The sequence below is a fragment of the Helianthus annuus genome, chromosome 4, assembly GCF_002127325.2.
Source record: "Helianthus annuus cultivar XRQ/B chromosome 4, HanXRQr2.0-SUNRISE, whole genome shotgun sequence".
Lineage (NCBI taxonomy): Eukaryota > Viridiplantae > Streptophyta > Magnoliopsida > Asterales > Asteraceae > Helianthus > Helianthus annuus.
Genome location: NC_035436.2, coordinates 134,372,642 through 134,393,848, shown reverse-complemented (window position 1 = coordinate 134,393,848; position 21,207 = coordinate 134,372,642). Strand labels below are relative to the sequence as shown.

At 37.1% G+C, this 21,207-nt stretch overlaps 1 protein-coding gene and 1 long non-coding RNA gene across 14 annotated transcripts; one reads left to right on the top strand and one right to left on the bottom strand.

The window, feature by feature from the left end:
- Window positions 1-8,807: 8,807 nt before the first annotated feature.
- Window positions 8,808-15,561, bottom strand: LOC110936826 (protein TIME FOR COFFEE). 9 transcript variants are annotated; one of them, XM_022179228.2, is made up of 13 exons: window positions 15,117-15,561; window positions 14,518-15,009; window positions 14,260-14,429; window positions 13,921-14,173; window positions 13,421-13,829; window positions 13,239-13,299; window positions 13,076-13,159; window positions 12,718-12,982; window positions 12,582-12,636; window positions 12,440-12,509; window positions 11,999-12,358; window positions 9,475-11,896; window positions 8,808-9,260 (listed from the first exon to the last, which is right to left on the bottom strand). In XM_022179228.2, the coding sequence occupies exons 1-13, from the start codon at window positions 15,223-15,225 to the stop codon at window positions 9,220-9,222; spliced, it is 4,791 nt and encodes a 1,596-aa protein (XP_022034920.2). In that variant the 5' UTR covers window positions 15,226-15,561; the 3' UTR covers window positions 8,808-9,219. The 9 variants fall into 9 exon arrangements, with proteins under 9 accessions (XP_022034920.2, XP_022034924.2, XP_022034922.2 ...); XM_022179232.2 differs by having other exon boundaries at window positions 8,808-9,234; XM_022179230.2 differs by having other exon boundaries at window positions 12,718-12,976.
- Window positions 15,562-17,426: 1,865 nt separating this feature from the next.
- LOC118491361 lies at window positions 17,427-20,515 on the top strand. Of its 5 annotated transcripts, none has more exons than XR_004891464.1 (9): window positions 17,427-17,898; window positions 18,013-18,046; window positions 18,184-18,299; window positions 18,677-18,769; window positions 18,872-18,943; window positions 19,049-19,107; window positions 19,381-19,463; window positions 20,070-20,135; window positions 20,211-20,515. It is a non-coding gene; the product is annotated as an uncharacterized LOC118491361 (long non-coding RNA). The 5 variants fall into 5 exon arrangements; XR_004891465.1 differs by having other exon boundaries at window positions 18,872-18,954; window positions 20,074-20,135; XR_004891462.1 differs by having other exon boundaries at window positions 18,872-18,954.
- Window positions 20,516-21,207: the final 692 nt, after the last annotated feature.

The window sequence follows — 21,207 nt, the reverse complement described above, 5'->3', positions numbered from 1 at the left end:
TACTGTGTTGAATAATTGATAGAAATATACACTGTAATTCCCCTTAATACTGTAAAGTTATAACAACGTGCCTTTTTATAAAACGGAATGAACTCGCCAGTATTTTTTGCTGATAAAATATTTTTAAAACGCGTTTCAGGTTACTTGTTGTGAAGCTATTAAAAGCCAGCTATGGATCACTGAAGGCTTAAAGAAAATGGCTATAAAATTATCTAAAGAGCTCATGAAGAAAGACCGACTTTGGATACGTGAAACATTTTTGAAGATCTAATGTCACCACGGGACAAGCTATATGGTGAACAAGTCAACATTCATGCATTGCATATAAGTGGACATATATCTTGGATTTAGTTGCCCAAGTAAGAACATATAACAATGTTGTAAGTGAAGTTCGATCCTAAAATGTTACACAACGAGCAATGAAAATTTTTTTTTAAAGGTGTGAATTATTCGCGAATATCAGGAGGTCGAGCATACGTTGTCTTAACCAGGTCCGCTCTAGAGAGCTCCCTCGCACAATAGATCCCTGATTTTAACCCCTCAATGAGAAACCCCTATCATCCAGACTTGAACCCGAGACCTGGAGAGGAAACTCACCCGGGCCCACCATAGGTGGAATTTAAATACCCGTGACCACCACTAGAGCACTAATGATGGTTAGCAATGACAAGTAATCAAAGTGGTTAATGAAGTTTAATATATTGATACGAATAATAATTACTCTGTGCTGTATAGTTATCCATAAAAATAATTATCACATTAATCTCGTAGTAATGCTGAAAAAAATACAAATATAATAAACAATTAAGATATAATTAAAATCTTTAATACATGTTTATTATGAGAGTGGTTACAAATACAAGAGAGATCTCAATACAAAGTGTACACGTGAGAATCTCAACCATACATTGCTCACAATCAATGGCTACAAATGATGTAGTGGCGGAGCTAGCCTAAAAATTTAGGGGTATCCTAAAATTTTTTTTTTTTTTTTTTTGGATTAGGGGTATATTTTGTATAAAAAGATAAAATTTTACTCTACATAGACGAAGTTAAAGGGTATTTTTACACTACGAAGACGGAGTTAAGGGGTAGTTTGCCTGTACGTGGATTCCGGCCCACTACGAAATCTCTTGTGTATAGTCTAGCTTAGATTTAAAGGAATTTTTGGTATTGTGAGTGATGTATTCGAGTGACTGCGATTATCCAATGAATAGAGGTATTATTTTTTCTGTTTCTACAATGTGGTATGATATTTTCTAGAGAATAAAGGTCTAAAGTTTTAGAACCAGTCACGAGTTCACAACTCTATCAATTTATATGGTGCATATTAATTTAATATAAAGTGCAGAGTTGTACCGTTATCACTATAATTTATTGATATGAATTATATTCTCTCACATCATTTTATATTATTATATTTATGATGTTTTTTTTATTATTATTATATAGTACTTAGAACGTGAGAATATTACATCATAAGGTACATTTTTTAAGCAAATCTAAGCAGAATACTAGGTAATTCTTGTTTTTTTAATATATCATAAACTTTTTCATAGAATGAACACGTAATGTAGTAAAAAAAAATATTAAACTTGAGTAAGATTATATATTTTAAATATTGAATTATAAATGCACCCTTTAACTACACCCCGTGTAATGGAGTTTAAAATGATTCCCTGAAAAGGAATCATGTAATCATAATCATATCAATCAATGCCTTTCAACAGAGCTAGGTCATATTCTTCCTCTCAACAAACTTTCATATGGGTAGCCCTATTGACAGAAAAACATGTTTCCTAGGGTGTATGGGGTGGGTTAGGCAAAGGGATGCGGCAACCCCTTTGCCGATCGGGGAGTCCACTGCCACACATACATTGCCGCGCGGTTAAGATGAGGGAGAGAGGTTTTCGGTGAACATAAGTCGCATGCGGCAAAGATGAGGAAGAGGGGTAAGTGGTGGGGCCCAGTTCTTCTCAACCAATCATCATTTTAAAAAAAAAGGTTTAGGGAAAACCACCCCTTTTGTTTTTGGTCAAAAAGGGAAATGACATGACATAATATGATTGAGTGAATGGAAAGTTTGTCCCATTTCATTAGGTATGCACCTCTTAGAGGCTGTTTGGTAGCCTCTCTGAATGGTCATTAAGAGGCTACCTCTTAATGGAACCATTAAGAAATTTTACAATGAGAAGGTAGAAGAATGTGACATGTGATGATTTATCATTCAGAGGTTACCTCTTAACCATTCAGACTTGAGGTTACCTCTTATTCATTCAGATGTTTTAAACCATTAAGAGGTAGCATCTGAATGGTCATTAAGAGGCTACCAAACAGCCCCTTTTAGTCTCTTACACCTGGGTAAAGGAGAATAATTTAGAATTATTGTTGTAAAAGGGTAACATTGCCGCTTAAAAAAACAAACTTTCATATACGTATTTGGTTCCATCATATTCTTCGCCAGAACACTCTAATATTCAGGTATTCCAAATAATTTTTTGAAGTGAATATCTTGATAAATTTACAACTCACTAAATCTTGAATTGATATAGATGCACCGGTCCATGAGCGGATGAACATCGGAAGAATTTACCTGACATGGGTTTACTTATGTTTCGAAGTATAATGTCAGCACGACAAGCAATATGACATTATGTTTGCTTCGGTCAAGACCACCACGTTGTATCAGCATGTTTTTAGTACATGTGTTTGTAAACAATAACCCCCCCCCCCAAAACCGAAGCAAGTTCAATGCACGACCGGTTTGAGATTTTTACAGTTTAACTTTACTTGTTTAACGGTCTGATCAACAGTTTTCAAATTTCAAACCTGTCTTTAACCTTTCATGTTTATTTATTTACTTGAATTTTGGAACATGCAACTATATATGTTTTATATTTGTAAAAAGCAAGAGAGATGAGTAACTTATTTTTAATTTCTTGACCAATTTTAGAAACTCTTTTTGTTATAAAATATTTCTTATGAAATCTTTATGGATTAACTTATAATCTTTAAAGATTAACCTATAATGGTTTAGAGTTAGAAATATATGACAAAAAAACCAATGATTTATATACTGTTTTGATTCCAAGGCAACATGGCTTGGGGGAGACTGACCTCGTGCTTGTAGACTTAAAACATCGCATCTTGTATGTCTTCCATCTTGGCCCTTGCTCGGGCACCATAATTTCCGAGGTTTGCTAGTCGTTGGGGTATGTTCACGAGGTGTTGGGCCAAAATCACAAGTCGTTATGTGTGACAGCCCCCAACCCCACCCTGAGACCAGGAGCCGTGAGCCAGTTACAGGTGGTACCGGTGGTTATTTGAAAACATTACAGCGGAAAAATTCATCAGGATCGTAGTTAGGAAAATATCAGAGTTTAGAAACACCAGATTATATTTATAACAAATAGGAATAAAACCCATGTTTTACAAAGATAGTTTTTAATAAGGGATAAACCCGAATTCATAAACAACGTTTCTTAATTTAATTTATAAAATAAGCCACTTCTTGAAGCCTTTTTGTTGCCGTATCACAGATCTACAGTAATCACCTGAAACATGTTTAAAAACATTTTGATCAACGAAAAATACTGGTGAGTTCATTTTGTTTTATAAAAAGACACATTGTTATATTTTTCAATATCAAGGGGAATTACAATGTTTATCTATCAATTATTCAACACAGTATGCGACTGAGGAAAATCCCCTGTGCTCGTGGTCATATTACTTTGGGTCATGCCACCCAATAGTAACGGTTTCTGTCACACCCTTGGTGATTGTGGACTAGTGATGTATACAAAACCCCACATATTGGCAATAATTTCAGAATACAAAAACTTAATCACTGTAAGTATAACTGAAAAATATTTAGCGTTTTGCAAAGCATTTTAAGTAAAAATGTATCACAATAATGTGACAAAAAGAAGAATGACTCACTTTGTAACTTTAGGGTTTAACTAAAAGTCTCCTGGTAATATTTCTTGGTATAATTTCCTAAGTTCCTAATAAAATATACAATGCACACGTATTAGTATAATAACCCAACCTAACTTTATCGATACATCACGAGATCAAAACCCAACGTAGTTAACAAAGTGTAACCTTATACAAGCAGCACCTTGACATCCGTTGCTGGGTTCAAGATCGATCAAACAGGGTATCGAATCAATGATTAGGGATTAAAACACTTACAACGGAGCAGAGCTTTGTAGGATTATGGATGTAATATTAAAAAAAATGGGTGTATATATAAAAGCAGAGAGGGTGGGAGAGAAAGTGGAAGCAGTTTAGAATGCTCAACACCTCTTTATTTATAGTTGAAGGCTCAACTTGAAAGCCAAGTTAAAATTAGTCAACTTTTTATTCCTTCTGATCTTTTGAACACACACAATATTTCTCATATGTTAAGTTTATCTTATTATTATTTTATTATTATAATTAATTCAACTGCTTCACTCATTTATCGTTTATAAATTCTAAAATATGACGTTTTATAAAACAATGAATATGTCATTAGAACGTTTTATCTACATTTTGACCTAAGTTACGTTAAAAACGGAGTAAGGTCAATTGTAATATATTTTATTATTTAATTATTAAACGGTTCACATGTTCGTCTAGATAACTCATATTTCTAACAGTTAACTTACTCGTAATCTACCCATTTAATAATATAAGTTTTATATACTTTATTTTAGTTTATAAAAAAATGGAAATGTTACATTATGCGAGAAGCCAGGTCACTAGGGTGTGTCCGAGTCTGTGTACGAGATACCAAATCGTTGAGCGTGTTTTCTTGGCAACGTGAGGGGAGGGGCGTCTGGTTCTCGGGATGCCTTGGTCGCTTGGGGTTGTTTTGCTAGTGTACAAGGCCTGACTGTTCCTTGTTCTCCGTAACCTTGGCCAGCTTGCTCGCTGGCCCGCCTTACCTGGCATGGGTTGCCTTTAAAGATTAACCTATAATATAATAAGTAAATAGTTTAGAGTTAGAAATGTGTCACAGAAAAAAAAAAAACAATGATTTATTATGTTTTGAGTTGTTAATTTTTCAAAGGTTGGTCAAAAGAATGAGAATGAAAGTACTAAAATAGCTAACAAGAGAGAGAAAAAAGTAGGTCATGAATCAGATGTTGATGATATGGTCTTAATCGTGCATCAACCGTGGATTCATTGATCCACTTTTTCACTTAAAATGGTATGAGTCGGAGTTCCTTGCACGATTTCATTCAATAGCGCCCCTCGTCTATTTCCCAAGCGTTGTTGAGGGGACGTTATTGATCCTCCGCCACCCCAATATCAAGGCTCAAGGGCATGATTTTGTGGGGCCCCTCCCTTTGACCCTTTAGCGACGGTAGGATTTAAAAAATAATAGCTTTTTTTGAAAAACATATAAATACACACATGTTTCATTCCTTCCATACCACAGTCTTATATATTGTCTCAAAATCTCTACAAAATCTATTTTTTTTAGAAAATGTCATCACACTCCGAGTCTTTATCGACTCTCCAACTCGAGAACACTCGATGACTTGCTTTTAATTGCGGCCCAGGAGGCGGCTCAACTTTTAAAAGACTAAGCCAAATCATCACAACCGAGTACTAGAGGACCACATCGCGCTTGGTGAATAATTATTTTTAAACAACTTGTTGTATGATGATCAACAATTTTGACGTCCCTTTCGTATGAGCCGTCGTCTTTTTTTTTTTTTTTTTTTTTTTGCAAATTAGTGGTGATTTAGAACGCGAACATATATTTTTTTAAACAAAGGTGTAAACTTGAATTCTCTGTATTGCAAAAATGTACGGCCTCCATTCGTCAACTATCATACGACATGTCAACACATGTTGTGAAGGTATATTTATAGTATTATCGTTAAATATTCATAAGTTATATGGACGGCGATATTTGAGGAGTCCGACCTCCAGTGACATCCCGCTTTTATACGCGACCCATCAAGGAATACACAGTTCTCCCTGACTGTTAGGTAGCCTTGATTACACGCATTGGGATTGGGTGACATGTACAACTGCTTGGAAAGGCCAACACACCTTAGGTGATCACGATGGTCCAACCCTAATGCTACAAGCAGTCGGGTTTCAAGATCTACGAATTTGGCACGTGTACTTTGGTATGGACAATGTAAACAATGATCTTGTTGTTTTACAATCATCTATGAATTTGGCATGCGTACTTTGGTATGGACAGTGTAAACAATGACCTTGTTGTTTTACAAGTTGATGTCATAGACGGGGTTGCACCGGATTTATCATTTTATACAAATGATGTGCATTACAAGTACGAGTATTATATTGTTGATGGTATATATTCGGAATGGTCATGTTGATGAAAACCTTCTCATGCCCTAATGATGAAAGGCGCTTGTATTACAAGAAAAAACACGAGTCGGCGAGAAAAGACATCGAACGGACGTTTGGGATGTTAAAGAAACGATGGATTGTCATTGTTCAACCATCACACATATAGGAAAAGAAAAAAAAATGAGAAATATAATGTATGCTTGCATTATATTACATAATATGATTTTGGAGGAAACGGACCGAGCCATTTGTGCCGACTATGACGATATCGTTCTGCCGCCAAACCCAATTCTAACATATGCCGAGAAAAAAACTATTCTAATGAACAAGGACACACACTTGGATCTTCGAGCGGATTTAGTTAAACATCTATGGTTGGATCGCATGATAAATAACGTGAACGATGACGATTGTTGGAAATTTAGATATTATGAATGGATATTAATTTAGTGAGATTATAATTTAATAAAATTATAATTATTTACTAGATTATTCATATGAAACATAAACTCTTAAGTAGAGATTTATGTCAATTTATTAGTATTTATTAGAGTTTATGTCTCTAATAAATCTCTAATTAAGTAGTAGACTCTTCATATGTAACATAAACTCTTAAGTAGAGTTTTTATTTTATGTCAACTTATTAGTTTTTATTAGAGTTTATGTCTCTAATTAAGTGAGAGTTATCTCTACCCATGTATTTTGTATTAAAAGTAGGCTATGTGCCTAACTTGAGAAGTTGATATATAAAACTACAAGAGGAAGAATACAAGTAGAAGACATAAAGTTATGCATGAAGAGTTCTTGAAGAAGAAATACTTGACCCATATGTTGGGAATATATAGAGATAAGTTTCTCTACATGATTCAACTACAATTCTATTCTTAATTTCCAAAAGGTCTAACACTATGTTTTTATCCGGTGTAACCTCGGGCGCGTGGCCTTCTCCGGCAGTACAAACTGCTTCGGCTGTTGTACCCTGGGAGACAGACGCGTCGTCTTTAGTAGAGGCGCGAAATCTGTTTTAAGGGAAGCGTGTTGAACACGTGCCTCAGCCACAACCGTCAACATCAGTTTGTTCATCTTTGCAGCCAAGAAGGATCTCACAAGGAGACGCGGTTCAAGTTCTCGTGGCAGAAATTATACAAGAAGACGCTTCTCAAGCTCTTGTCAAAGACAACGATTTGAATCGAATTATTTAAATATGTTGTATTTCATATTTAATTTTGTATGGATTTGTACACGGTACGGGTACTACAATTTCCCAAATAATATGTAAAGAGAGTATCTTTACAATTTTATATTTATTTATATATTTTTATTATAATTGTGACCCATTTCTTACAACGATTTTACAATCAATGAATTCAAAATCACCACTCGGATGTAGATGATGTTTTACAAGATACGTATATTCAACCCCTTACGTTAAAACTGGTTTATGTATAAAAAGAAACTATATTTTTATAATTACATGAGAAGAAAATCAAATAATATCAAACAATTTTAAGACCAATTAGTTCATGTGCTCTTAGAACTAACAACATGATTGATTTGACTAAAATTATTAATAACCCGACATGCAACTACTAAAAAAGTGTTGAAATTTGAAAATATCATTGATATATGAATACCGAAAACCTTTCAGTTCGGTGAGCCTCACCAAAGGAGCAACATCATATGCATTGTTACATATCTATATTCACTACCAAGAATGGTTAATGAAGGACAGCGTGTGACGATTTCAGCACAAAGTTGACCTCATCTAATAAATGTGAGAAGCAATAGTAGATGACACATGTACATGATGGGTTTAATAGCAAAAGGAATTTGTTAATGCGTAATCAAAACGCCACAATAACTTAGCAGTTATATCGCTAAGGGTACACGGTATCATGGCGGGGACCAAGTTTGTTGCACGGGGAACGATTGCCGGCTTCAAATCAGTGAGTGGGGAGTGGTGATTTCGGTGACTACTCACTGATGCGGGAAGAGGAGGGAAGGAGGAGAAAGGGGGGTTTAATGGTGGGTCTCAACCCCTTTCAACTAATCATAATTTTTTTTGTTAAATTATTTACTACTCTCTAGATATTTAAACCATTGCCAGTAATTGAATGCAAAATAAGGAGTGAAATGAAGACTTGACATAGCATTACTGGCTAGAGAATAACTCAAACAGCCTAAATGATTGAACAATACCCTCCACCCTAAGCGTGTTACACCTTTTAAAAAAAAAAACATTCTCGTATTTGTTAAATAAAACCAATCATGGATTCTCTCTTTAACCCCTCCTAGCCATGAATAATTTTTATTTAATTACAAAAGTATCACCATGTTTATCTCAGCTATAGAATTGTTTGATCAATGACTTGGTGAGAATATGTTGGAAATATGAATATACCAAAACCACTTTAATTTGGTGAGCCCAAAAGATCAACATCACATGCATCAATATTCACCACAAGATTCGAAAATGAAACAGAGAAAAGCATCAACCAAAAGATTAAACATATAAAAATCAAAGGGTTAACTCTTTTTCATGTGCGTCAAAAATATATAATAATATAAATATATGCAACCCCCACCCCTTCCCTTTTGTCTTTTTATATAATATATGTCCAGCAACATTATTATTGTCTTGAACCCTTCAAAAGGAGATAATTCACCAAAAAGAAACCCCCAAGAAAAGGACTAAAACCTAAACACAAAGAAGCACCAAACTTCTTTATCCACCAACCAAACCCCCCCTTCAATACATCATTTGTAGCAAAACTTCAAGAACATGGAGGTTTTCGATCCCGGATCCTGTCAAAAACTTTGATCCGCAACTTTGACCTGCTTTCTTCACAGAATGAGACCGGCCCGTCAAACAGCACCACTCTGCCGTGTGTATAACATCTACTTCTTCTCAGGCTGAGACACACGCAAATTGTCATTTCCTGCTCAAAATTTTCCTTACAGATTTAATGCCCTCACTCGATTTCACATTTGAAAACAAGCACTATTTAACTTTCCAGTCTAGAAAAAATAAAGAATTTTAAATGTTTCAACTACTTTTAAAACTGAATAAACTGATTTTTTTTGTGTATTCAACATACATAAAAACCGAACCACCCAGACTTGACAAAAATCGAAAAAATCAAGCCTACTCACCAGCTGGTTGTTTTTGCTCTGCAGGTTTGACCTGAACTGCAGCTGCAGCAGGGGAATTGTGAACGTACTGAGGGAATCCAGCAGGCATGGACGACTGTGCAGCTGCAGCGCCATACTGAGGATGGTTCATCATGCTGGTCGCCGCTGCAATTGCTTTGGCAGGGTCGGAAGTGGTGGTACTTGCATGTGTCACGGGTGGGCAAAGTGACAGCATGGCTGTTGAAGATGATTGCTGCGATGACGACTGCTGCTGCTGCTGCTGCTGCTGCTGCTGCTGCAGTCTTATAGGATGAGTGTACATCATCATCTGGGCTTGTGACATTGAGCTGGCGGCATGTTGTTGAGCTTGGGCCTGAGCCTGTTGTTGAACTTGCATGTAAGGTTGACCGTACATCATCATTGCCTGGACTTTCTGCTGATGTAATGTTTGCTTCTGTTGTAGCTGTTGTTGAGATTTCGTAGAATTTGAGCTGTTGGGGTTACCTAGAATGCCTGGTGAAGATCTCTGGGTCACTACTACAGGAGAGTTCTTGGCCGGTTGAGATGATGACAAAGAAGAACCCTGACTGGTCCCACCACCAACGCCCTTAGATATGGAAGCTGTAGGAGAGCCAACCAGCATTGGAGGAGATGGAGACTGGTTACCACTATTGCTACTAGGATTTTGATTCTGCATCTGTACCGATGCGGTAGACAGCGGTTTCTGACTTGTGGTTGTACCAAAAGATATCTGCGTATGTGATTGTTGGTGTGGGTGTGGGTGTGACCTACTTGACTGTTGTTGGGATTGGTGAAGGTTGTTCTTGAGGGAAGATGTGGTGGTTGCTGAAGCAAGAGAAGATGGAACTTGAGACGTGGTTGGACCTCTCGCTGGGTTTCTCCACTGAGGAGATTGAACCGGCGAGCTACTGGTGTTGCTGGTTTGGAGCGGAAAAGATGAGATGGAGTTTGGGAACTTGGCAGTCATTGAAGAAGATGAAGTTATCAAATGCTCTGGGTATGCACTTCCATTACTTGACGCTTGGTTCTTGGCCCGAGCATTATTCATGTTCTGGTTCTGTTGTTGCTGCTTCTGAAGCTGAAGGGCATGTTGCTGCGGTTGATAATGAGCACTTAAGGGATGAGAAGACTGAGCAGCTGCTCCCATAGAGGATGACATAGGAGATCGAGATGACCGATTATTAGAACCAGAGGCGTCTGCAACAAGATCTGGTCTAGAAAATGCAATAGACTGACCGGATTTTGCGGTCAACCCTGAACTGACCTTTCTGTCCTCGTCAGCATTGGAAGAATCATGACCGGTTCTAGCAGCCTCTTCAGATATTCTAAAATCCTTCTGTTGAGATTGGTGGGCTGCTGCCGTAGGTGCTGCCATCATATAACTTTGTCGTAATGATTCCGGCAAGCTTTGGAAAATGGCATGGTTTTGAGCCATAGAAGATATGTTACCAGTGGTGCCATTCATAGGAGCAGCAAAAGACATTGCAAAAGCCTGAGGTGGAAGAGATGATTCAACACCACCCCTTTTTAATCCCTGCTGTTGTGACTGCTGTTGCTGTTGTTTCTTATCACTTGAGTTGGCACTAGCCGCGCCAGCCGCCTTGGTCAGTGCACCGTTAGGGTGGTCCATCTGAGGGAAGGCTTTAGAACGACCCGACATGGAAAAATTATGGCTGTAAACACTCATTGTGTTTGCTGCCCGCGAAACTCTACTATCAGCAGTTGAAGGGCTATCCTCACCACCAGTCACCTCATTTTCAAGGTGCCGTACTTGTAGTGCAGGGTTCATGTGTGGGTTCTGCTGCTGCTGCTGAGAAGATTGTTGTGATCGGCTTTTATGGGCAGCAGCATGATAGCTGTTGTGCAAACTCCCAATATTTCCACTGCCACTTGCAGCAGGAGCAACAATACCTTGCGGCCGCTGTTGAGCTTGCAAATGTTTCTGTGAAGAGGATGTAGAACCACTACTGTTCTGGTGGGTTTGCTGGGACTGAGAGGGGTGATGATTTTGAGCTTGAGTTGGTGGAGTGGCTTGCTGGGGTTGTTGTGGAACTTGAGACGGGTGTATCATCTGTGAGGAATAGAACGAGCCATTGAACAGAGGCATCGCTTGGGCATGAGGGCTGGGTCTGTAATTTGGAGGGGCTCCTACTGCAGGCATTGGGAAAGAGTAGGGATTGTTCTGCAAAATCGCCAAGTACTGGGTTTCATTGGCATTGATATTCGGGTAATTGAAGCTCAATGCAGGCGCAACTGCTGTAGTCGAAGAAGTCACTGTGGCTGAATTGGCGGCACCTGAAGCAGCACCCAAACCACCTGCTGCTGTGCTGGTTGTAAGCTTAGAAGGACCCGGACGTACGGAAGCAGAAGCCGCTGCCACTGCTTGTTGCTGGTTGAAGGGGAAGATGAAAGCGGGCCCATGCTGCAAAATAAACACAAACAAAACAAATCAAAATTTTCCAACCCCGCACATTGTACTTGTAATCTGTAAAATCTTCAAGACAGTGAAAGCGGAACAACATACAAGTATATTATTGGGAGCGACTGACGGCATTGTTTGCTGAAGCAAAACCTGTTGTTTTCTCTGGGCAGGGTCAGTGATGGTTGCAGGTTGGGAAGATTTGGTGTCTTTTCCAGTGGTGTAACCTGGGAGGATGCCGACTGCCTGACCCTTGTCTTGTATCGACTGTGGAATGTTTGCATGTAGCTCAGTAGAAGGCATGACATTCAGATTGCAAGGTTTGGCCCCAAACATGGGGGTGGCAGATCCCGATGCAGCTGGCCAAAATGGGTTCATCTTCATGAATTGCTGATTGCAGTGAATGTTCCTTGCAATGTAGCAGTGTGTCGCACACCTTTTTGGCCTTGGATGTGTTAATATTGGCTGTAATAAAAGCATCATTTAGCATCCAATAAGATTATCATAAAAACATAGTAACACAGCAATAAAAATATGGCACGGTACCTGAAACGGTGCTGAAGCCATTGTGTTCCCATCCATGGATATGACCCCCTGCAAAGGCGCCACATACCTGCTAATTGTTCTATAATCAAGACTTGGTCTTTAATATGTTAAGTAGAAAAAAAATGGACTTTTTAAAGCTTACCCCACTGGAGGCCAGTTCGGCACAGACATTGGCATAGGCATAGCACTGGATTGAGCTGTGAATGCAACATAAAGCATCAAGATGATTTGAAAATTTGGAGTATATGGTAGATATAAAATTTCTGACAGTAAATTACCTGTCTTTTCGGAGTGGGTTTCAGATTTAGCTGATAATTGTGGATGTTTAAGAGCTTGATGCAGCGATGGATTACTGCTACCACTTACCATACTCGCACTACCCTTGTTCGGTTTTTTCAAATCAATGTTCAGTTGGATATTAATTTCTTCATTAATGCCTTGCTTTGATGATTCTCCGGTTTCTTGGATAACCCCCACTTTCTGCTCATTGATGTCACTCTTCCTGAGCTTTTCATCTTCCCTGATTTTGCTTGTTTCCTGCAACTTTAATCAAGAGAGAAAAAAACTCAGATCTAAATGTAACCAGAAGATAAGGTCAAGCCTATTAGAAAAACACAAGAAAAGTTGCATCATCACCTGGATTGCCACCTCCTTGTGATCAGAAAGATCAATATCGCGGCCATCACTTCCGTGAGATGTTCTTTGTTGAGGAGGTGGAGCCTAAAATTGGAAGTAGAAAGAATCCCATAAGAACACAACATACCGAAATCTTAAAACCAGAGCTTGATATGTGTCTCACCATCAGATCTATTTCAAACTTTTCATCTTTTTTACTCTGACTCTCTGGATTAGCCAGTTTTCTGCAAAAATAAACAGAATCATTCAATAGACCTTCAAAAGGCAGGATGAAGATAATCATTTGGTAAAATAAATACACCACACCAAACACAATTAAAGCATCAGATCCCTAAATTTACTCACAGATTGGCCACTGTAGAAGATGCAGCTGTCGTAATCACAGCTTCAACTTTACTATTTCCATCATTTAACTTGACCAAAAGAGATTCCTTCTCAACCTCTTCTTTAGTCAACACCGCACCCGCACCACATTTCCTCTCTTCTTCCGCCGGCGGCTGTGGCACCGGCACCGGTGGTTCCGATGATTGGGACGAATTAGCCGCCTTCTGACTCGGCAAAGTGGTGAAACCAAAGGAAGAAAGACCATTCTCACCAACAGCAGCAGATGCTGGGCTACTGTTTTCCAAATAAGGAGAAGAAATATCCGTCTTCGGAGACTGGTGACGCTGCTGCTGATGATGATCAATCTCGGTTTTAATTGAAGAAGAAACCGGATTTTCCAATACTTGCCGTGGTCTCTTCCTCTTTGGTGCTGTAAAGTCATTAAAACCAAACATTATAATCGATTACAGACAGGAACAACATGAAAAGATTTAAATGAAAGATAAATCAATCAATCCTACCAACAGTTGACAAAGATGTTGAATTTTGCGGTAGAGCAGCTGAGTTTGAGATAGGAGATGAAACTCTAGATTTGGTGTCACTACTTAACTTATTAGAATCATTGGATGGAATTTCTTTCTTGGGAGCTTGTGACTGAGTCATGAGACCATATAAAACCTCAGCAATCTCGATTTCAAGCTCCTCAGGATTAGAAGATGACGACTTTGATGACGATTTTGGTGGTCTCGGTTTCGATCCTCCTCCACTCGCTTTCTGCAGCAAAAAAGTTAATAATTATAAATCAGAGATATTTTTTTAAAAAAAGCCTGTTGATTTAACAGTTTATTTAGAACACAAACCATCTTTTTTCTAACTGACACGTTGGATGATGAAGGTGAAGGAGGAGCCGCCGGCGCAGGTGAAGCCAGCCGTACAGGTGAATCCGAAGATTGCCGGTGAATTTGATCATTTCCGGTTCCTCCAACACCAACAACACCAGAAATCCATTCGTGGTTCCGCTTTGTAGATGCTGAAATTTCAATAAAACTACAAAAGTAAGAAATTTATTTATTATATGGAAAATTAATAACGTTATCTTCTGCTGATATTTCCGGTACCTGACCGAGCTTTTCTTGGCACCGATACACCAATCATCTCGTCGGCAGCCTTCCAAGCCGGCGGCGCAGCCGCCGGAGCAGCTCTAAAAACTTTATTACCAGAAGGAAAACTCTTCCGGTGGTGAATCTGTTGAGGATGAGAAGATGAAGAATTATGATTATGATGATTACTCGTTGAAACAGCTGCGGTAGACTGATTCACCGGCGGCTGATGCAACATCCGCAAACCACCACCATCGTCGTCATCTTCTTCCTCTTCATTCACACTCTCCGACGTTGTATCGTCTCCATCGTCTCTATTACTCCCTGTTGTTGTATGATGATGAATCATCCTATTCTCTCTCCTCCTTTTACTCCGACTCGACCGCTCCCGTTCTCGATCCCGATCCCGTTCTCGTTCTCGTTCTCGATCTCGTTCCCCACGGTCTTTCTTCACCACACCTCGGTCTCGTAACCTACCTGATTCGTGCACCTCCGCACCTCCTTCTTCATCTGCAACAATCAAACTCGAAACATAGCACCGTTAATACACAAAATATTCAAAAAATGTCAAATTGAAGGTAGATCTGAAACAAATTCGAGAAGAAAGTTAAACCTACCAGGTGAATCTCGCAAACTGCTGCTTCGGTGTCTCCGCCGTGACGAAGATAAACCGTTTGGAAGCGCGGCCAGGTTAGTAGCTCGTCTTCCTTCTCTATTTCTATCCATTAATCACGTTTCTAGATCTATTTACCGTCAGATCTACTACTACTGCTGTTGTATGTATCATCACCGGCTTTGTTCGAACATAACTCACCGGAAACCTAACTTGTTAACAGTCGCCGGAATATTCCTCAAAACATCAACGACTCCGGCGGATACCTAATTTGATTGATTATTGATTCAAAATTGATATTTTGTTTTTCGTTTCAGAGAGATATAGATTGATTATATGATTCACTCTCTCTCAGATCTCTCTCTCTCTCTCTCCTTCTTCAGTTTCTCTCTCTACACTTTCTTTCTCTCTCTACAAGCCTTCTTTTTCTCACACACACAAGTACCCTATCTCATCATCTTTTCGGTATTTCAGTCTCCACGAAGCCTACTCTCTGCCTAATGGACGGTTCAGATGAAGCCTGCTTCCACATGTACTTTCATCTTGGCCCTTCGTTCCCACTATCAGATCTTACGGTTCAGCTTTACTTTGTATCCTACATGGCGTTATATCATCCGTCCGATGTTAAACCTACACGTGGCAGTCCTTGCTTACTCGACAAGCTTTAATGATTTCTAAAATAAAATAATAAAAATGTAATAGAAAACTACTTGCCTCAGACATAAATGATCAAACAAAGTGATTTTTAATTTTTTTATCTTTTATTCTTTTTATATCATATAATATCATATAAAATAATAATAATAATAATAAAAATATAATATGATAACAGTAATGGTATAGTGGTATTATTATATATCAACTCAGATGAATGGGGACACATAATAAAGTATCTTTTTTCTTTACATAATATCCTCTTTTCCATCATCTTCTCCGATCACTTCATTGGAGATTTCGACCAGAGCTGATCCTGAGAATTCATATACTTTGTTCGAGTTTGAAAAAACGTGTTCTTTTGTCTTAACGAAATGGTGATGGTGAGGGATAAAGCCTTACACCAGCGAGATTATCGGACCGGCAAGGTTGGCCGGTGAGATCGGTGTGTTGTAAGTTTTTATTTTTGTTTTGTCAGTTTATTTTGATAGTTATTAGTATAAAAACAAAAAGTAAATTCACGAGAAAATAAAATGTCCACGTGTCAAATTGTCTATCAGGTAAATTCATAAACTTGTTTTTTGTTTGTTATGCACGCCTCTAAATCCGTCTATTGTTCAACTAGTGGGACTTTACAACATTCAGTCATTCACAATGGAAAAATGGGAATAAATAACTAGTACCACTAAGTCTTGAAAATTCATCTATTAGTTAGTTGTGGGAATAAATAATTAGTGCCACTAAGTCTTGAAAATTTATCTATTATATTTAGTAACATTTTCTCTCTCCTTCACTCACAACCATTTTTATACTCTTTATAATATAAAAACTACCCTTCACATATTTTGATGGTTTGGATGAGAATGCTCTAAAGTCTGTTAGTTACGAAGTAATTGAATAAGCAATAGAGTGGAATAGACTAAGAAATGGAATGGACACGAAATGAAATGGATTATTCCAATCGGTTGTGATTTTTGATTAGCCGTATGTTAATATAATAAATCATTATTTTGTATGGTTTTATAAAAAGAAAAAAAAAGACGAGTAATGAAATACAGTTAATAAAAACAACAAAAATATAACTGTCTCAACAACAATAAAAACAACAACATTAATAATAATAATAACCACAATAACAATAATAACAGAAAAATATAATATAATAATTTATATTTATCTATACTTTCTATAAAAGGAGAAATCCAAGTGACATAAGTATAATATAATAATTTATATTTATCTATACTTTCTATAAAAGGAGAAATCCAAGTGACATAAGAAAAGATGATGTGTCAGCTAGAGAGCATGTCCAACAATGTTTTTCTTATGTCATCACCAATGAGGTGGAAGCCAAAGAGAGAGCATGGTGACATCGTAAATTCAAACCACTGCCCCACTTTAAAATTCAAAGGTGGCCCACATTCACCTTTTTCAAAGGTCTGCCCAACCACTGATGTTCATACAAAAGGGCAAACACTGATGATCATCCAAACCACTGGTCAACTCCAAAAATCAACCACTGATGATTCAAAATTCAAACTTCAAAACCTCTGACAATTCAATATTATGGCTCTAAATTCAAAATTCAAAATTATGGCTCCAGGTATATATCCTATCATCTTCTTCAATCAATTTCTCTCTCAACTCTCTCTCTCTAAAATTCAATTTCGCTCTCTCAAATCCAGATCACACCATAAAAAGTAAATCTGCCATTGATATACACACTTTGAGCTCAACTACTCATCATTTCTCGATCGATCAGTAAGTTTCCAAATACAACTGTGTGTCATGAACGAATGGATGATAAGTAGAAAGAAACAAACAGGCATACAGCAAGAGTGGTGGCAGTAGCTCCGATTAGACCGAAAACGAGAATCCCCCAAATCCCTATCTCATGTTCTTCTTCCTTTTGGTAGTGTATACATAGTTCTTTTGATACTTTCTCTCTCCCAAATCCAATGCAGACCTCTCTCCCAAATCCAATCCAGGCAGCAATGGAAGAAGAAACCCTAACAATGGACAATACAACTTCTTCCGACTCTGACGGAGACGACGATCAAACTGCTCTGGAATTACAAACCCTAGCAATCGAACTCTCCACCAATCCAGCCAACTACGATGCTCATCTTCAAGTAATAATTCATTCATTCCTTATTTTCATCTTAATTTTCTTCTTCTTGAATGATTTTGATTGATGTATGTATGTATGTATGTTTTCTTCTTTTTGACTTCTGATTCACTCACAGTAAACGATGAATCATGCCAATCGAAACAAATTAGGTATGTATGACCTAATGAATGAATAAACTTTGTTGTTTTTACATCCATGTTTAAATAAAAAAAAATTATAATTGATTAAATTTATGTTTAATATATGAAATTTTGAGAAAGTTATGTTTTGTTGTTGGATGGTGCAGCTGGACTTTCTCTTGTCATGAACAAGTTGAGAAATTAATAGTTTTGCACTTAAACAAGGGATGCAGAGCAACAATCATGTTGGGTTATAATGCTAGATCTCGATTCTCTTGCATAGGTTTGTTGTTTGTAATATCTTTATATCATACAACTCATCTGCAATGATAAATCTTCTCTTTTCATATTCTCTTAATTCCAGCAGGTTAATTTTCATATGCGTCGAACTTATGAGTTATGAGTTATGACAAAGGAGCAAGGTGATCCAATAACATCATTAAGTTCAATTAACCTGCTGGAATTAAGAGAATTATATGTGTAGCTAAAGATATTAGTTAGTTGAAACGTAGATACATGTTATATAGTAATCTCACAGCATTATTATTATTATTTTTTTTTTTGTAAATTCTTATAGAGTACATTGTATATATAAACCATTAGGTTTCGTTGTGATAAAGTTTATGACCGATATCTTTCTTTCATCCTGAATTCATGCAGATTCATAATATAAGCCGACCAATCATTCTTGATTGACTGATCTCACAGCATGAATGCATAATAGAGTGGATGGGGCGTACTTTCCACCTTGAGGTGAGGTTTCAAAATGAACAAGCCCAATTATTTAGTATGTGTAAACACATTTATATGTGCTATCATGATGTCACTAATATACATATATTATTTATGCTACAGGTCTGGGAACCTTTATCAAATCAGTAGAAGCAAGCAGCTTCAGTTGTTGAAGTTTTTAGGATTGTAGAGGAGGTAGGAAGAAGGTATTGATGTGTATATGGTAGCATAAAAATCAGTAAATAAAGTAGCGTTTCGTTTACTACTATGAGAGTCTGAGTCTGCTATTCGACATGCCAGGTTTGGACAAAGAGAATGTGAAGATCTCGATCTTGTGATAAGTGAAGTGTAGGATGAAGGTATTGATGTGTATATGGTAGCATAAAAATCAGTAAATAAAGTAGCGTTTCGTTTACTACTATGAGAGTCTGAGTCTGCGATTCGACATGCCAAGTTTGGACAAAGAGAATGTGAAGATCTCCGTGGACCAGAACACGCTGATCATCAAAGTGGAGGAAGAGAAAGAAACAGAGAACGGCGTGATGATCATAAAACTATTGTTTTCCTATAATTTGTTTTTCAATCTTCAATTGTGATGATCATAAAACTATTGTTTTCCTATAATTCTACAGGTAGCACCAGTCCAGTGTTAATAAAGCGTTGAGTTTGATTCTACAAGAAGGTGCTTCAAAGTGTCAGGATCTTCGAACTATTGGTAATTGTTTAATTTTTGAAAGTTTGAGATTTCTAGGTTGCAACATATGACAATAACATAAGCTCATCCGGTTGTAGAAATGAAGTCTATATCCTTATAGTTAAAATAAGGTCATCTTGATTATTTTAGTTTCAATCAAGTTTATCTTAAGGATTATTATATTAACAATAATGTGATTATTGTTGAATAAATAATTATTTATTTTATAAATTTAATTAGGATAAAACAATATTTTTGTTTACTTATATCATTAGGATAATTGTTAGCATTTGTCATTTAATCTTATAATATATAAGATAAGTAGGAGTTTAGTACTGTATAGTGTATATAAAGGATCAGGCTGCTGAGAGTTTGTCAATATTTTTGGTAGAATTCAATGATTTTATTATTGAACACAAACGGAATGCAAAATCGGTCTACTTTCTAATATTAATTCATTCATTGTTACTACTGGTTACTTGGAATATTCGTACCAATTTATAAGTAGAATGCCTGTTTCTTTTTTACATGAATTTCTAATTCATATATCCATATGTGTTCATGTATCTACTCACTTTCTCTCTCTCAAATCCAACCGTGTTTCAAACGGTTTCGTTTGGTATCAAGTTAGGTCGAAAGTGGAGCAAATTATGAGAGTGGAGGTGAATTGGAGGTGATTATGTCGACTTTCAGGTCAGTTTAGTTGAATTTTCAAACGGTTACATGTTTAAGAGATTGTGAAGTTTGATTCGTTTTGTTTTGATGAAGTGCTCGAAAGAAGGAGCTGAAGAACAAGCAGAGGGTTCTTTCTTCGCCCTTCAATTGACGATGTTTTAAGTCTATTGGACCAGAGATTATATGGTTAAGCTCGAAATCGCAACTGGGTATCTCTCTAATTCGGGTCTTTTTATGTTTAAAACCAGAAAGAAGAGTTGTTTTTCTATTAGTTTAGTTGAATTTTCAAACGGTTTCGTTAAAACAGTGTTTTGTGGAGAAAACAGTTGGTTGAAACCATTGTTGGGTAAAGATTGTGGTTTGAAACCACTGTTCGGCTAAAACAGTGTTTTGTGGAGAAAACAGTAGTTAAAACCACTGTTGGCTTAAAATTATGATTTCAAACCACAGTAGTTTGAGCCAACAGTGGTTTCAACTACTGTTTTCTCAACAAAACACTGTTTTAGCTGAACAGTGGTTTCAAACTATAGTTTTTACCCAGCAGTGGTTTCAACCAACTCTACAAAACTCTGTGTTAACTCAAGTCAAACAGTAGTTTGAGCCAACAGTGGTTTAAACCACTGATTGAGTTATTCAAACATCTGTTAAATACAAAATGAGATGTTGACCAAAAGTCAAACAGTTGTTGACTGGAAGTCAAACAGATGATGACTGAAAGTAAAACAGAAAGTGACTGAAAGTCAAACATATATTGACTGAAAGTCAAACAGATGTTGACCAAACGTCAAACAGAGGATAGGTATTTGCTTTTTGTAGACGAGTTATATGTTGAAGTGATTTGAATTAAGATTTTGTGGTTAAATTTGATAAGTTATTTGTGTATTTTAAAATATATATTGGTTGATTTAGTATCAAACAACTTTCTTATTGCTTCTAAATGTTATGAGTGATAAAGTGTGGCTCAGTTAGAGACTATAAATGTGCCCTACCAGAGTAATGAGTTTGTTCTTGAGTTTATTCGAGGTGTTCGGCTACATTTTTGTGACACCTATGTCACTTCAACCATCAAACAAATGCCAAACCAATGAAA

What these genes read in the sequence shown, in the direction of transcription:
- LOC110936826 (XM_022179228.2), bottom strand. Translation starts at nt 15,225, where the DNA reads ATGGATAGAAATAGAGAAGGAAGACGAGCTACTAACCTGGCCGCGCTT. An exon ending in TCTTCTACAGTGGCCAATCT is followed by an intron (nt 13,300 to 13,420) that starts GTGAGTAAATTT and finishes TTATTTTTGCAG; the next exon opens with AAAACTGGCTAATCCAGAGA. An exon ending in AGAGCAAAAACAACCAGCTG is followed by an intron (nt 9,261 to 9,474) that starts GTGAGTAGGCTT and finishes AATTTTGAGCAG; the next exon opens with GAAATGACAATTTGCGTGTG.